At 38.1% G+C, this 17,262-nt stretch overlaps 1 protein-coding gene across 4 annotated transcripts in view; it reads left to right on the top strand.

The window, feature by feature from the left end:
- The window catches only part of LOC117327808 (cholesterol 24-hydroxylase-like), a 48,969-nt gene extending 45,432 nt beyond the window's left edge, over nt 1–3,537 (top strand). For 3 of the 4 annotated variants that reach the window (XM_033884996.1, XM_033884995.1, XM_033884997.1), the window contains 2 exons: nt 2,051–2,120; nt 2,305–3,537. In XM_033884996.1, the coding sequence (XP_033740887.1) occupies nt 2,051–2,120; nt 2,305–2,448 (214 nt within the window). In that variant the 3' untranslated portion in view covers nt 2,449–3,537. The remainder of the gene's footprint in view (nt 1–2,050; nt 2,121–2,304) is intronic. The other variant, XR_004532731.1, reaches the window with a different exon arrangement.
- The last annotated feature ends 13,725 nt before the right edge of the window (nt 3,538–17,262 follow it).

Raw genomic sequence — 17,262 nt, forward strand, 5'->3', positions numbered from 1 at the left:
AACTGAAATTTGTTATTGCTATTTCTCGGGTTCCCCTTGGTCCATCGTATTGCATTTTTTGACCAATCTGAAAACATGGTCGACAGACAGCCATTATCACTAATTCTCAAATTTCATATATAATTTCCCCTTGTTTGAAAAGTACTGGAGGGATGTTTCTCAGTTTACACTGATTAGTAAGAGGAAGGGAAAATAGAGAGAAGATCAATCTGACATGGAACCTATAAAGATCATTCAATGGTGGGCGCAAAGATCTCTCTGGGATCTCTTGTTTGATAATATTAAATATGCATCACTGCATCATCACAAAAATGAGAAGCGGATAACGAAACTACAATGATATTTTCAAGAAAATAACCTACTATCAAATCCACCCATTCCCCGGGCAGACATAAAAAGGTTCGGGGTCACTTGTCCGACCACTAGGATTTTCTCCGCGTTCTCTGGTTTTCGCCCACAGTAAGACTCTTCGTGAGCTGTCGCCCGGGCCACCAATTTTGAAACCTAATACAGCAAAACCAAGTAGAGGTGTTTGGGATCCCTGCAATCTATGAAGCATCTGCGATGTGAAATTCAGTAAATATATATCCACAAAGTATATATCGACAGGCGCTGTCACCTGTTTAGCGCTCGGCCTTATGGGAGTGGGACGACTGTCATTGTCAATATACTGTGACTTGGTGAGGTGTCCTGCTGAAATCCAGTAGCTAAATATCCAATAAGGAGAGAACCGTGTTAGGATTCGGTAGAAGAATTATAATGTTACATAGAACTATTAAGGGTTCAATGGAAGGCGTTCAGTTAAGAATTCACCGGTATATTATATAATATTTTGTGCTCTCATTAATGATCCATGCAGGTGTCGAAACTGTGGTGCGCTTGGGTTGTTCCTTCTTCATAGATTGCCCTTCAATAGGCCGGCAGACATGCTTGAGGCTCCGCCAGCGGTCCCTCTTTGAAGGGACTGTGAGTCATTGTTGGTTCCTTCTGGGATCAAATGTTGTTTGCGTAGTGCCGCTGTTTATTATTGTGAGGGAATCGATGATGATACATCGGACGGACGGACCTGGGTTGCCCTGCCTATTCCCCAGTTGGCTCAATCGCTGCTGACATGGGTCGACGCTCTGCTCAGTACATGAGCGGTCGTTGAGTTACTGCTACGAAGGAGGTTGATAATTTTTTAAGTTTGTCATGCAGGGATTTACCTTATTGTTCCGATTCAGCTGTAGTTTATGCCAATAACACATTCCAATATTAAAACGGGGAGGAATGTTGTGAATGTACGTGACGAGTTACTTCTCTAAACGATGGCGTTTATGTCACCTCGTTCCGAAGCTGATGTTCGACCGTGCGTGACAAAAATCGGGGTAGTCTACACTTGGTCAAGCTCGTATTATGACTTATTTTACGCACCCATACTTGTGCGATCGTAGACTACACTTGCCATAGTTGGCAATATAGATATTCAGTACATAACATTGCATATTCGGTCATCTTTCACAACACCAGAGGATGAGGTGTGCCTTTTAAAAACCAATACTTAGACATTAACATTAAAGTCATCGAAGCCAGTCACTCTTTGTCGTACCACTGACTTTGATCATGTGTAGTTTTACTGTTTTGTAAAGTGCTTTTACACTTCTACATATTAACGTTTTAACCTGAAAGTAACCTTGGAAAAGTAAACATCGTGAGTATACAGGATTAGAATATACTAGCAGTGGGGTGGTGAGGGTGGATTGGGGGTCGTCTAGTTTAAAGATAATTTAAACGGCGGATTTCCGGTGTAGACATATTCTTATTGCATCAATTAAATTGAAAATAAGATATAAACCAGTTTCACGAAAAGTAAGTGTTTCGATGAAAAAAAACACGTATGCGTCTGATAATGCAGATGAACAATAAAAAAATATCGCATATAATTTTATTTAATACATACATGTAGCACAGTATTAGTTAATATACATGTGTATTTGGTCTAATATCAATATTCGTCATATACTGTATGGTTAGTAGTTAATAGTTTCTATTTTTTTTTTTGTGTTTTCAGAATGGGCAGCTACAGGTACTTCCCATTCTCTATGGGACCACGAACTTGCGTTGGGAAACATTTTGCAGAGGTACGTAGAAATGTTATCTGTAACACGTTATGGCTACAGCACTCATTAAACATACTTAAAAGTTTATATCAATAAATGGTTGTTTTCTTTTCATAGATTTCTTTAGTAATATTGCGTATCCATCAAGTTTTAAATTTGTTTTATGGACTGTTCAGCTCATTTCATTATTATTTACTCTCTGCAGATAGAATCAAAGATAATATTGGTGAAATTCTTACAATGGTTCAACTTCACATTGGATCCTGACCAGTCAACGGAAATACAAGAAATGCTTCTTCATCGGCCAAAAGATGGAGCCTTGTGTACACTAACGCCACGTGGTCGATAAGATCGGCCAACGAACGGCATTTGTGTATGTTCACGTCTGGTGCTCCATAATATTGGTTAAGGAATGATATTTTTGTATTTAAATGTCACATGATCGGCGACTTAAACGTTCGTTCACATCACCGGACAGGTGAAATAGGAAGTGAAATAGGAATGGACAGTATTGTAATGATTTGTTTATCATATTCTGAATATGATGCATTGTTGTACGTTCTCTCGGAAGAATAGGAGACTTGCACAATGGACATCGGTTATATATTGGTTAACCAACGAAGATATTTGCGTTAGTAGATGTTATGGCATTAGATCAGGTACGTTGTCTTGTCAACAGCACACATTGAGATTTCAGATTATCGATTCATACACAGTGTTATTGGTAATGCATGTGCTGGACAGCTCAAGTGATTCACTGTGTATCGTTTCAGATGTCGCCTCCAAAGTTTGGATACACCAACCTTCAACTATGTGTCGCTAACACAGAAAGCGATTTTTTTGTCTTTTCTGCTCTATTTTAATTCCGTTGCTTTAGCTGTCATCCGTGGAACCTCGCTGTATTCTCAGTATAGTGTTCGCATGGCAACCAATCTTAAGAGTATGTCACTGAATGATTCAATAGAGGGGATCGCATTCAATAATTTTGCATTCTTCAACATATTTTTCCTTATTTCCCTGACCTTATCATGGCTGATTTTTGCCACGATTGCAAACGAATGTAATATCTATAAGGTTTACTCGTAATCTTCTTGGATTTCTTCAAATATCAGGTATAGCAGCCAGGAACAATGTGTTGGTATTACATTTTGCTGGGACAGTGCGTGTCGTTAATTAAATTATCATGTTCAGTTTTCGTCATACTTAATTTACCTATATGGAGAGAAAGAACGCATCTACCTGTGTTATCTACCGGTTTGTTGACAAAAAAAAGGTCTTATTTTTCAGTGTTATATATCGTTTGGGTAACAAGTAACCGGTTTAGCATCACATTTCATTGTTACATACCGGTGACTACTTTATTGTGCTCTCGTTGATCTTTGTAATACAATGTAGTAACATGTCGTAAACAAACAATTAAATTGTTTTTCTGCTAAGACATTGGGTCTCAGAATTATTTATAATAATATGTTATTATATAGGGAATAATATGTAAAACAACTAAGAATTACCGCAGCTTCAACCTCCAGACGGACAACATGACATGAGTAAAGATCATCCTACGGAACTGCGTTAAAGCTATGGCGCGGGAAGGATGTCATAATTAAATATTTTTGCCTAGGCAAAAATATTTCAGCCTTGGTAAAATTTATTTTTCTGCCTAGGCAAAATTCTATATTCTATTTTTGCCTAGTCAAAATTTGAATTCTGATCAATCTATTAGCCAATCAGAAATAAACCTTACATCTTTGTAAATACTTATCATTTTTTAGCCATCTTAATTATGATGTATACAGGGTCCATGCCTATTATCATGACGAATATATTAATATGTAATTACCGTGACGTAAAATTGCAAAGAATATTGTGAGCATTTTCATGGCGTTTTTTTCAGTGATTGATGTTCTTCATCATGGTAAGTATTATTCACATAAAAACAAAAGCTTTTCAATATCCCGCAACATTTTACGTCGCGGTAATGTGCTCGTCACGATAATAGGCATGGATCCTGTACATACGTGTAATAATATTTATTAGGGACTGTTCTTGTAACTCGTGCCCAATCCTTCTCCTTTTTGTGGCATAAAATACGTTTAAACTAAACTGTTTACATATATTCTCGCGGTGTTCAAATGAGGTCCGACAAGCTGACGGAGGTAATGCCCGACAACCGAACTCGCATTCTGATTGGCTAGATTTCTTTAGCAACCGCGTTGCTAGCAACGACGTGGTTGAATCGTGCTCACATCTTCTGCTAGCTAACTGTTAGAAACACTGTGCTGAAATATTGGAGATAAAGTTGTGACATTGATTAGTCAAGGTTTAGTCGAAATATAAATTTGTATTTTTTAAATATAATTTGATTTTAATTTAAATACATTTAAAACTGAATTTATTTAGGGTAGCAAACCTTTTGATATCAACGATATCTCTTCGCACCGATTGAACCCGGTCCATGCTATACTCTTTATATTGATGGCTCATTAGTCCTACATGACGAAATTGTCCAGACGATGTATAGAAGAATCGATGTAGTCCCGGTAGTTGCAATCGGTGGTGACCAACCTAACAGCAGTCTGGACAATCTGGTCAAACTGACGAAGAAAACGGTCGTGACCGGCTGCCATTTTTTCAGGAACATGATTTACTACGCTTTAAAATATAGATTTCCTGATCCGAAAAATAAACTAGTTCCCTATTTGCAAAAGTTGTTTTCATTGGTTGAAGCATTATGAATTATGCCTAGGCAAAAATAATTTTGTTTCGATTATTGCCTAGGCAATAATAATTTTGCCTAGACAGAAATCGAATTTTGCCTAGGCAAAATCTAGGCAAAATTCGATTTTTGCCTAGACAAAAATATTTAATTTTGACATCCTTCCCGCGCCATATAAAAGCCTCTCTATTTTTTGTTAATAGATGTAAAACTTCAGGTAAATTTCATAATCCCTTAAGGAATTATTTTCATTTAATTCTCTTCAAATCTGCTCAGTTACGAGGGCTGATTGATATATTGTGAGCCTCATATTAAAGGATGTGAATTTTGCCGGAGATATTGTATTATTTTTCAACACAACCTAACCCTCTTCAGTATCCTAAACTAACCAAATGGGTACACGGCCCTATATAGTCAGAGAACAGTAGGACTTAAAAAGACCATTCTTGGGTACATCCGTCAATGCGAAGCTCACAACATATCAATCAGTCCTCGTATATATTTAATCATTTCTAAAAAATCATTTGTGTAAGTCAGTGTGGTAAATTTTGGATCGACATGCTTTAATTTTTGGACATCGCCTAATTCCATAATAATACAAACATAAGGAGTTTTTTTTATACATTTTAGACTCGCATCATTTCTAATTTCTAATTTTAGAGAAGATATCAAATTCACATGAAAATAGTGTCACCAGGTTAATATATCTGTATTTCTTAGAACACAAGTCTCTCGCACGTCTAATGACAGCAATCGAATTCCGACGATGATATATGGCACATTGATGTTATTACTTTCTGCCAAAAATATGCATATTAAGTGGACCATAATATGCAAAAATATTCCTATGAGTTGTCACGTTATTTATTAACGTTGTTTGACATACAACATCATGATCAGCTCTCTGGATGTCGGCCATAATTCTATACACGCGATCTACACTAAAAACGATGACGTCACAGACAGTGTGTATATGCTTGCCCTTTACTGTATAATATCGTTACACCCCCCTTTTTTAATAAAGAAAGTATTGTCCAAGTCCATATACATATGGAGTTCATTTAAAGATTTGAATCTACAAATTTCGATCACAGTATAAGATTTCTAAAAATTATTATAATAACTGTCCGAAATTTTCAATATTCATAAATTCACAATCCTAACCGATCAGTTTCACTTTAACAAAACTTGAAAACTAAAAAAAAGATATTCAGATGATCTATAATCTGATAATAAAGCATAAAAGAACTGACCAAAATATGTCATTCTTCAACACTTAAACTTATTTACAGTTTGTACTCTCTAATGGATAGCACTGTCACTGGCTCACCATGTTGACACATAGGACACAAAATTTACGGCGATGCCTAGACTTCCCTGGAATCTAACTGGAGACATCGACACTGAGAGTTCGTTCGAACCAACACACTGGTGGCACGACTTCCGGTGCAGCGACTTCCGGTTTTGTCAACTTCCGGTTTGGAATGAGAAGCCATTTGAGGTTCATCGACTGATTGGAACTGTTCTCCTGATTTCCTTAAGAAACTACGGTTCCTGCGAAAGTTCGTTCCATAAATCATTTCGACTTCATATGACCGGTTATCTAAAGTTTTTAAAACCTTTCCAAGCTTCCAATCCTTCTCGCGACCGGTGGGTTTTACGCGAACAGTGGTTGTTACTCAAGCGGTCATAAATCCTTCGCGTTTCGATCATAATATCGCTCTTGCTTGTTCTTCCTGTCCTTTAAAGTCTTGGGAGTTATGTTTTTCTCCTTGAAAGACGGTGCCAAGAGCGAACACGACATGGGGATCCGTGATTTGGTACGGCGTCAAAAAAGTCGCTGGTTTGGCGAGAGATTCCTCCGATCGGTGTATTTCGCCATTCAAGAATCGCTAAGTACGGGTCCTTGGAATCCTGGTAGAACTTCCTCATCAGTCCTTTGACTGTCTTGGTCACATTCTCCACTTTGCCATTCGACTGGGCATTACGGTTCCCATGGGCGCGATGGGATTGTATGGCTTTGAAGTCTTTCCTTGCACTGATTATTACTATATGTGTTACACACCTCACATTTTGAGATGAAGTCACTCACTTCTGTTCTCATATTTGGCCAATAGAGACATTCGCGTAATCTGCGCAGACATCCTTGTATGCCGATATGTGATTGATGAGCGGTCTGAATGAGTGAAAGCCATTCGCTTTGCGGTATTACAACACAATCCGATTTGAATATCAGTCCATTTTCTATCGTAAGTTCCTCTTGGAAGGGAAAATATGCTTGTACCTGCGGAGGTATTATATCCCTTTTGTCTGGCCATCCTTTCCTGATAGCTGCAGTCAGCATGTTCATGACGTCATCATCTTCGGTTCCATCCTGTAATTTTCACAGACGCTCTGGTGAAATTGGTAGGTTCTGAACCATATTGACGTGTTCAAACAAACAATTTTGTGAACGATCACTTTCATGTTTCTGTGGTGAATACGCTCTATTCAAAGTGTCAGCAAGGTACATCTGTGGTCCTGGCTTGTATTCAACTCTATAACTGCAACGCTGTAATTGAAGTAACATCCGTTGCAAGCGCTTTGGTGCACTTGTAAGACTTTTCCTCCTTATAATCTCAAGCGACTCGACCAGTTTCTCGCGGCCATATGTATAGTTCTCGAAACGTTCCTTTCCAAATACAACGGCCAATAACTCTTTTTCTATTTGAGCATAACTCTGTTCAGTAAGAGTTAAAGCTCTCGACGCATATGCAATAGGTTGATCATCCTAAAGTAGGCAGGCTCCTAATCCATGCTGTGAGGCAACACACTGGAGTATGGTGTTCTTACCCCTGGTCAAATATTGCAGAACGGGTGCATCAGTCAGTACCATCTTAATGTCCCGTAGAGCATTTCCCTGGACATCGTTGTCCCAAACAAACCCATTCCCATCGCGAATCAGCTGTCGTAGCGGAACAGCTAACTCAGACAAGTTTGGCACGAGTTTCGGAACGTTGTTGACCATCCCTAATAGTCTTTGAACACCCTTTTTGTCAGTTGGTGTAAGCATTTCAACAATCGATCTGACTTTCTCAGGATCGGCGCGTAAACCATCCTTTGATATCATAAGGCCCATGTACCTGACCTCAGTGAGTATTAGTTTCATCTTTGTCAATACGAAGATAGCTTTCACACTATCCAAACCTTCAAGAGCTTGGTCAATCCTTCTCTGAAATTCCTCAGGGCCTGCAATAATTCCAAACAGCATCCTATTCCACCGATACCTTCTCTATGGGGTACTGAAGGTTGTAAGCAGATTACTCTCGTGATCTAATTGTATGTGATCAAACCCATTTTTAACATCAATTACTGTGGAGAGACGTGCTTCCTGTAGATCATGCAACATATCATCTATTGTTGGTGTTGGATAATGATTCCGGCGAAGGGCCTTTTTCAAAGGCTGGGGATCGATACAGAGACGTATCTTACCTAAGGGCATGGAAACGACGACCATAGAGGATATCCAATCTGTTGGGCTATGGATTTTAGTGCTAATGTTCTTCTTCTCAAGCCTGTCTAGCTCTGTTCGCACCTTTTCCTTCAAGGTTACCGGAACTTTTCTCATAGGTATCTTTGTTGGTTGTATGCTGTCGTCCACCTTTAGGTGTAGTTTACCTGGCAACTTACCCTCTCCATTGAAGACTGCAGGACCTATCGATAATATTTTCCTTTGTTCACATCTCTGTTAATATTAATAAAGTTCATTTCCTGTATAGCTGTTGATCCTAGGATTGGGTGAACATCTTCATCCACTATCACAAACTCTAATTCATACTCTTTCTGATTATGTGGGTTGGTGATCTTTAGACAACGTTTCCCAACAGGTTTTGTCTGACTTTTGTTGAACATGACTAGTGTTCTCCTTGATTCGCTGGATTTCTTCATCCTTTGGTCGCGAAGAGTTTGCGATACAATGATGCGGGACATTTACCGTAGCTCCACAGTCAAGCTGAAACTGTACTCGTTCTCCATTCATTGTTGCTTATGCATTAATTTTGTTCTCTATCTTGGTGTGTTTGCCTGCTACTTCAACACTGAATAGAAACTGATTACTCGAGTCTGTATCATAGTCATCTCCCACATAATTTACGGATTTCTTTTTCTTATATGTCCCTTTCTTTCGGTATGCTTGGACACTCTGACAATTTCACCTCGAAATGATTTGTTTTGTGACATTTGTTTGCATTTCCGCGCGCGGGACATGCATCCTTTCTAAATGAATGTGTGTCTCCACAAAACCTACACTTAGCTCTAGTCTGATCTCTCTGATGAGCACCCTTCTGTCTCGGTGTATGGGCCATTTGTACTTCTTCCTGTGAAATGGCCTTAATTTGTTTTGTCGTTTTCTCAGTTGCGCGGCAGATATCTATGCATAAGTTCAGGGTTAACTTGGAGTCTTGTATATTTCTGCTGTGATTGTCAAGGATTCCGATAACGATTCGGTTCCTTATCAACACATCCTCCAGCGTCCCATAATTACAGGTTTTTCAATGTCTTCAATGACGACACGTAGGCATCGATTGATTCACCTGCCTCTTGATCTCGTTTATTAAAACAGTACCTTTTGTAGGTCTCGTTTGTTTTACCGACGCAGATCAGAACTTTTCAAATTTATCAATGACCTGCTGTATATTCCTATCGTCACCCTCGTTTGTGAACTCGAATACCTCGAATATTTCTAAAGTATGGGGACCAACACATGTTAACAAAGTAGCTGTTCGAAGGTTATTATCTTTCTTATCGAGCCCTATAGGGAACAACCAACCAATTGAAAAAATATATTTTTGAAACAGCCCCTGTGTATAGAACGTTGAGCCAAGGATAAAATGTCTGGCAGCCACTGATTGGCCAGTACGTTATGAAGTGAGAAAATAGATATGTAGCCTGATAGGTAACTATCAATAAGAAATGTTGATATAAATTTCTTAAGTCCGATTGGTTTTTTTCCCAAAAGTTCACGTAATAATAGTAAACAGGTAAACATTTAAGATTTTTGAGAATTTTTACTGCGAAATTCACCTATTTTCAAAATGGCTACCCTGGAGAAAATTTGAGCTGAAGGACCCAACTTTTTTTTTGATTAGTTGTAATATCAGACCCTAAACTTTTGTTATAAACCATAATCGTCATATTCAATTCAAGAATTTGAATGAAATAATCCAAAACGTTAACACTAAAGTCTATGGGAAAACAATTGGTTGGTTGGTCTCTCCATGTTGCTATTTCGTAATTGTCCCACACCATTCTAAATCGTTTTCACGATTGTTTGCAGGCATGATTTGCGCGTTGTTTAAACACTTACAGTTTTAGTCGCCACTTCTGACACCGTGTCACGTTCTTTATTAACGTGGTTTGACATACAACATCATAATCAGCTCTCTGGGCTGTCCGCCATAACTCTATACACGAGGTCTACACTAAAAACGATGACGTCACAGACAGTGTACACATGCTTACCCTGTACTGTATAATATCGTTACATGAGCCTGTGCTAATTTTCGCATTATTTCAAAGAAAAATACTTACTGACACAAGATATAATTATTGTCCAAACTTGGTCAATGCTGCACCTCTCGTTACAATATACTATCTCAGTTGCAAATTGTCTTTATTTACAGCTTTAATCCCCTCGGCCCTAACTAAAACAGTAAAAGTTTTCTCCTCCTTGTTTGTATTCTTCAATGCAACCTCCTGCTGCACTATGCGTATCTAAACTATTATAGATTAATCTGTGTATATAAAACGATTACTTCTCTATTTTGTAAACATGATGTAAGGGAGGTAACCAAACATTATTTACTATGCGGTATATGTTGGTCCGTACTTCAATGTTAGTTGCGTACTATCTTGTTAAGCTTCATTACTATTATTATTATTATTACAATATTATTTATACTATTTATGTATGCAGTCCATTATACCACCAAAAGTAGAGGGCTTATATAGGATATTTGCCTGTTGCCCAATACCCATTTATTTAATAAAATCTTTGTGAAATCAACAATAACTTTATGTGACATGACCGTTTGTTTAATTTCAAATCAAATTCAAATCAATTCAAATGAAGTCATGTACTTGGTTAAAATAAAATATTGTCAAATTTTGTTCAAATTTGTTATGTAAGTGTAGTTTGACCCACTACATACTTTGTACACTATTTTAACTACATTTTGCTCATTAAAAAACTACCGCGGAGTGGATTATGATTGGTCGAATTGTTCAAATGATATATTTATATGTGTATTTTGACACTGCAAACATTGAAACAATCTCCTTGTGTATGAATGACCTATTATTAGGTGCTGTGAAACAGCAGCCTTAAGCGGTCATCGCTAAATTTCGCTAGAACAAATTCATTCGGAACTCTCGGGGTAATAAAACATGTCGCTTATTTTAATGATAACTCCCGATGAGTTCAGGATGGGACCGGATATTATTTTTCTCAAAAACTCTAACGTCACACCAGACAATCTTGTCTCCTTCCGCGAATTATTTGTTTATGATTAAGTAATATGATAATGTTTGAAGACATTTGTTTGATTTAAATTAGTTCTAAAAAAACAGCTTAAATCGTACACAATTACCTGTTTTATCCCTGAGGGTTCCGAACTATTTTCTGTGCAAATTATTACGCTTGCTTCCTGGTTTGTGCGAGGGGAGGTAGCCCGTATACACTCTAGTTGATGCGAGATTGGAAAGTCACCTCGAGCTCTTGGGTTGATAAAAATGGCCCTCGGTCGTCGAATACAGTTTTTAGTCTCGGATTTCCCAATTGGAAATCGATAAGTGAAACCTCCGATTATTTTTACACTCGATACTTAAAATTAAAGTAGAATACTTCCGATTAGTTCGTCATTTCCGAGAAATATAGGCCACACAAAAATGGCCGTGCTGATTGAGTTGGTTGAAGTGATTATGAGGCGAAACTTAACGTTAGCTTGTTTCCGCAATAGAGATTATGATAGTATCATAAATGATTTATGATAATAGTGCTATTTTCGAACATTTGTTTAATATCTTATTTCATAAATTGGACATTCCAACGAAGTTATTATTATGTATTTCCACTTACAAACTTTCGTAATTTTATTACACAATGTGACAATTTGTACTTTAAAAGCAAGCTATTAATCATATCTCTACCAGAGGCTATAAGTTTCTATCTTTTGACATGAATACATCTAATTCCTTTTACTCATTGTTACCGGATTAACTAACTGGTCTGCCAGTATGACACCTTAGCCTCGGACAAAGGACAGTTAACGTGAATATCTCACCTGTCCGACATATGACCAGCTGAGCAATTATATATAATTAACTGATACCTGTCAAGGCTGTTAATCACTTTTATAACTTTACGTTAAATACCATGTACGATATACTGTAAAAGGGAATTAGAACCTAGAGTACGGACTGCACGGGTCGATTTACGGACATTCCGGAAATCGCCTGCCGACTCATTCCTTTAATAAATACTATATTTTGGACCGTACCTGACCATCTTGGATTATATATTCATTCGACAAAAACATCGCAACAACCAGAAAAATCGTTGTGATAATAGCAATAAAGAGGTTGCATGTTTTAAATCAGTCGATGGTGAAATGCTTGTACAAAATGTATAACATGAACATGCCATTCAACAAGTCACTGGAACAGATAAGGTAGGCCAATTCATCGGGAACAAATTTAACTTCCGATACGAGTTTCTTCTAACCAGAGACGTAAGTATCACGTCTCTGTTCTAACGAAAGTTGTCAGATAGTAGTTCACGGGAATCTCATATATAGGGAATCGCGATTAGGTTTATCGAGTGAGGTTTAAAAACGTTATTCTTCACTGTTCATCGCAACTTTAAACAACCACAGCCCTTTTAAAGTAAATATTCCTTAAATTGACAGGTTAATCATCAGTGGCCTCGACACTTTGATTTTTCAACAGATAACCATAGTACTCAAACATAACCATATAATTGGTTGAAATACATGCATTGTCCGAATTTGTTCATATTTGGTTTATATGTGAAATATGATACCATGAACACCAATACCACTTCATTTTGCTGATGTATCAAATGCCTACTAATTGGTCAGTATTCATACAACATGAACACTTATTTGATTTATTTTAGCTGGTACAAAAAGTTTTACATTTGCTTTTTTTCTTAATTATGGGCCGATGTTATACAAAGACTATTCAAAACCACCCCATTATAATGTAGAGATTCGTTTTTCTTCTTGTTATATTGCTATAATTAAATAGTTTTAACAAAATTTGTCTTGCATGTTCTAAAATATAGAATGGAGTCATTCATGCGACAATAATATATGTTGCGTTTTATTAATATTAAAAAATGATTTAATAAAATAAATTTTGGACTTCCTAGAATGACATCTGTAGTTCGGTATGTCAAACACTATTTCAAATTGTCTGTGTCCCAATTACAGAATGCAAAATATCTATAAGTAGATAATTTCCTTTTCTCAAATAAATCCCTTGTCGGAGAAATTATATGATTAATTTCATTTCATTCTGTTTTTACTTACCACCTAAATACTTTAGGATATTATCTCTCTTACCCCAGTTCGAACTCGACTCTATGACCCCAATTATGAACAACATGGTCTCAGACCAGTGTTCTGTTTTCGGGCATGGCGGTAGTGAGAGCATCGTAAGTGCTTCGCCTCGTAAGCCTCTGGTATGAATGTCATCTCCTAATAGGGAGCATGGAGGTCGTTTCTCAATATAACCGTCCTCATGGGAGCGGATTACTTCGGGAAATTATTCTTCAGACGAGAGTATACATAGGCCGACCTCTCGGGAGACTCGGGCCTAAAACTCAGTCTGTCGGTGAAATGAAAGACGATGGCGAAGGCAATGACCGTTTAAAACGGTACAGAGATCCTGGTTATAACAAACTTCTTTCGGATCGTTTTGGCGACGACGCCCAGGTTGCTAGGACTAACAGTAAATAAGGTTTGGTGTTGGACGATAGTTAAGTGGTCATTATTAATACTACATTGAGATCTAAGACACATGACAAGATTTCAGCTTACAGGGAAGGTTACAATATATCATTCCCGAAACATGATTCTTGTGAGGAGGTTTTACAAGTTCCTACTTTAGAGACACAGTAAAAAAAGCCGTTGGATCAAATAGCTAGAGCAGGTGTTTTTCATCATTAAGTCAGGGTGATTGCAGATTTCAGAGACTGCTGCTGCTGCTGTTCAGAATTAACGCTCCGTTGTCTCCAGACGGTGTGTTTGGTGCTGACTTTGATAGACCTCTTAAGGCCAAACAGGAAAAAAAGTAAGCAACTGGATGAAGTATTGCCAGAGCTGGGCTCAAAGTCATACTCCAGCAAATAACGTTATCAGAAAAGGAAGCTGCCTCCTTAGTTTGACTAGGAGGGGAGGGGGTCCTTTTGCTACGGTTTCGTCATATAAGCAGATCCAGAATGTCTACAACGCAGGAGGTAGTAATCACAAGAACAACGAGGAAAGAGTTACACGGTAAGTTCTTTTCGAGGCCGCAATGACAAGTGTAAACAATGACTCAGAAGTTTTGGCGACATGCCCCAGTAGGGGGACGTCTATCTCCGTTTTCAAGGTTCGTGAAAGATATAACAGATGACTAATGGGTTCTCTCAGTAATAAAAGAAGGATTGCAATTAGAATTACTAAAACAAACAACACGGGTATAAAAGAGAAAACTCTTACCACAGATGCATCAAAGATCGGGCTCGGGGGTCATTAATATCATCATTGGTTTCAAGGGAAAGTATTGATTCGCTGTGACAACACAATTGTTGTTCAGTTTATCACCAAGCAAGGGCGACAAAGTCTCCAACATTGTGTCTCAAGACATGGGAGCTTTGGCGACTTGCTTTGGACCCAACTCAGGAGCAGCGTACATTGCATGTTTGAAGAACAACATTGCCGACAATTTGTCTCCACTGAGAGTTCGGTCGTCAGAATGGGTTCTAAGTCAACGTGTAGCAAATCTAATGTTTGCTCTTTAGGGGACCACTAGCAGACCTCTTTGCAGCATCAGAGAACAGGAACGCTCCGATATTTTGCTGTTGGATTCAAAATCCGCAAGCATTGGCGACGGAAGCTCTGTCAATAACTTGGGAAGGGATGTTTGCTTATGCTTACCTACCGATTTGTCTGATTCCCAAAGTGTTAGACCACATGAATCATTTCAATTGTCGACTAATTCTCATTACACCTAAGTCGTCACTAAGACACTGGTACACAATGTTTCTTCAGCAGTAAGTAGCAAACCCCATAAGACTTCCTCGGATGGGAAAGCATCTCACTCGGGCAAACTGAAAGACCAGGCATCCAAACCCAGGAGAGTTCAATCTGACAGCTTGGTTGTTCTCGACTGATCATTCAGTAATAATGGCTTTTCAATACACGAGAACCTTGCTATAAGTCTCCTGGAGAAAGGGGACCAAAATTGATTTTGTAGATGGTGTAATAAACGTAAAAAGATCCAGATGCAAATGCCCTATCTTCCCTTTATGTAGAGGGTTTGAAATATAGAACTACATTTTTATTGTACACGTATTAAAGTTTACAGGTCAATGCTTCCATCCATTTTGCCACCAGTTGATAGGGTTCCGATTGCACAACATCCACACATCATTAGGCTACTCAAAGGGTGTTTAATTTTCGTCCCTCCTGTAAACAAGCTGGTTCCAAACTGGTACTTACCCGAATTGTTAGCCATGCTAAAAAAAGTCTCCTTTTGAACCTATGAGAAATGCCGGTTTAAAATAACTGTTTTGCTTAAAGCAACCACGACGTTCGAACGATGCTCGGACTAACAAGCACCGAGACCAGGAGAGGGCTGGTGAGAGTGACTGAGGAAGGCATTACTTTCATCAGACAGGGTTTGGCGAAACAGGACAGGGCAAGTCATTCTGATACAAATAGCTTTGGTCCTTCGTCTCCAAGCAACACGAAGTTGATTTCCAATAGAGCTATGGCTATTTATTTACGGTCAACAGACTCTTTTAGGAAACAGGTTAATAGATCAGAGGAAACTAGACTGTTTTGTGGGTTAAATAAACCACACAAGCCAGTCACATCTCAGACGATTGAAAGTTGGATAGTGGAGATAATTAGACTAGCATATGATTCGGAGAAGAAAGTCCGGACTCAGTCTACAAAGTCTATTGGTCCTTCTTGGGCTCGTTTTTAAAGGAACCAGTTAACTGGCAGTTTAAGAACCAGCAGACTGGAGTGCTGATTCTGCTTTTGCAAAATTCTATCTAAAGAATGTGAATTAAATATTCTTGATGATTTATAAGAATGTATAAGGTTTTATTTTTCTGCGAGTTTGTGCATTTAAAAACTGTTTGAATATTGTGTGGTTATGTAATGTTATGTACTTTCCTGCAGGAAGGCCATTTGGAATAGGTATTCCAGAGAAGACTGTCGTTATGTTTCTGTCTTTTAATGTGGAATTATATCTTGTATAGAATGTATAAATAAATGGGATAAATGATAAATTGGTGATTGTTGAAGATGTAATATTCTTATGAATATTTAGGTGGTAAGTAAAAACCGAATGAAATAAAACTGAAAATTTTGATTTTCAAGTTATCATTGAATTTTATAAAAGGCGTTTTCAATTACCATCTGTCTGTCCATCCATCCTCCAAACTGAGGAGAACTGCTTTCCGCTTATAAAATTGAAGAATAATGGCGGAGTGAAGCGATTGGTTTATCACGATTGGGGTCACAGAGACGCTTTAATTTAGGCGAGTTCGACCTGAGATAAGGGAGATCATATCCGAACGTATCTGGGTGGTAAGTAAAAAACTCTTTCATAATTTTTTATAGAAAAATTCGTAATTTTCCTTCCATTGAACTGTTACGAGGGATGATTAGTATGTTGTGAGCCTCGTATTGATGGAGATACTCAAGGATGTTCTTTTTAAATCCTACTAATCTCTGACTATATATGGCCCTGTACCCAAGGATTGGTCTCATTTGATGAGTTTACATCGGTGAGGTAGCACTCTAAAGTAAACAAGACTAAAGTAAACAACACTAGGGAAAATATGTCCCTTCATATGCTACAGTGAAAATGTGGTTGGCGGAATTTAAGCGCGGCCGACAGAGCCTTGAGTATGACCCCCGTCCTGGAAGGTCTGTCAATGTAGCAACCGCAGAAAATGTCAATAAAGTTCATGATATTGTTTTGACTGACAGACGAGTCAAAGGAAGATATATAGTCAGCAGAGTTAGCATTTCACAGGGAAGAATACATTCCATTCTGACCGAGGATCTTGCAATGAATAAGCGTTCGGCCCGATGGGTGCTAAGACTTCTGACAGTTGATCAGAAGCAACCAGGCGTACATTATCGCATGCTTATTTTAGCCTTTTTG

Source organism: Pecten maximus, chromosome 5 (genome assembly GCF_902652985.1).
Source record: "Pecten maximus chromosome 5, xPecMax1.1, whole genome shotgun sequence".
In the NCBI taxonomy this organism is placed as follows: domain Eukaryota; kingdom Metazoa; phylum Mollusca; class Bivalvia; order Pectinida; family Pectinidae; genus Pecten; species Pecten maximus.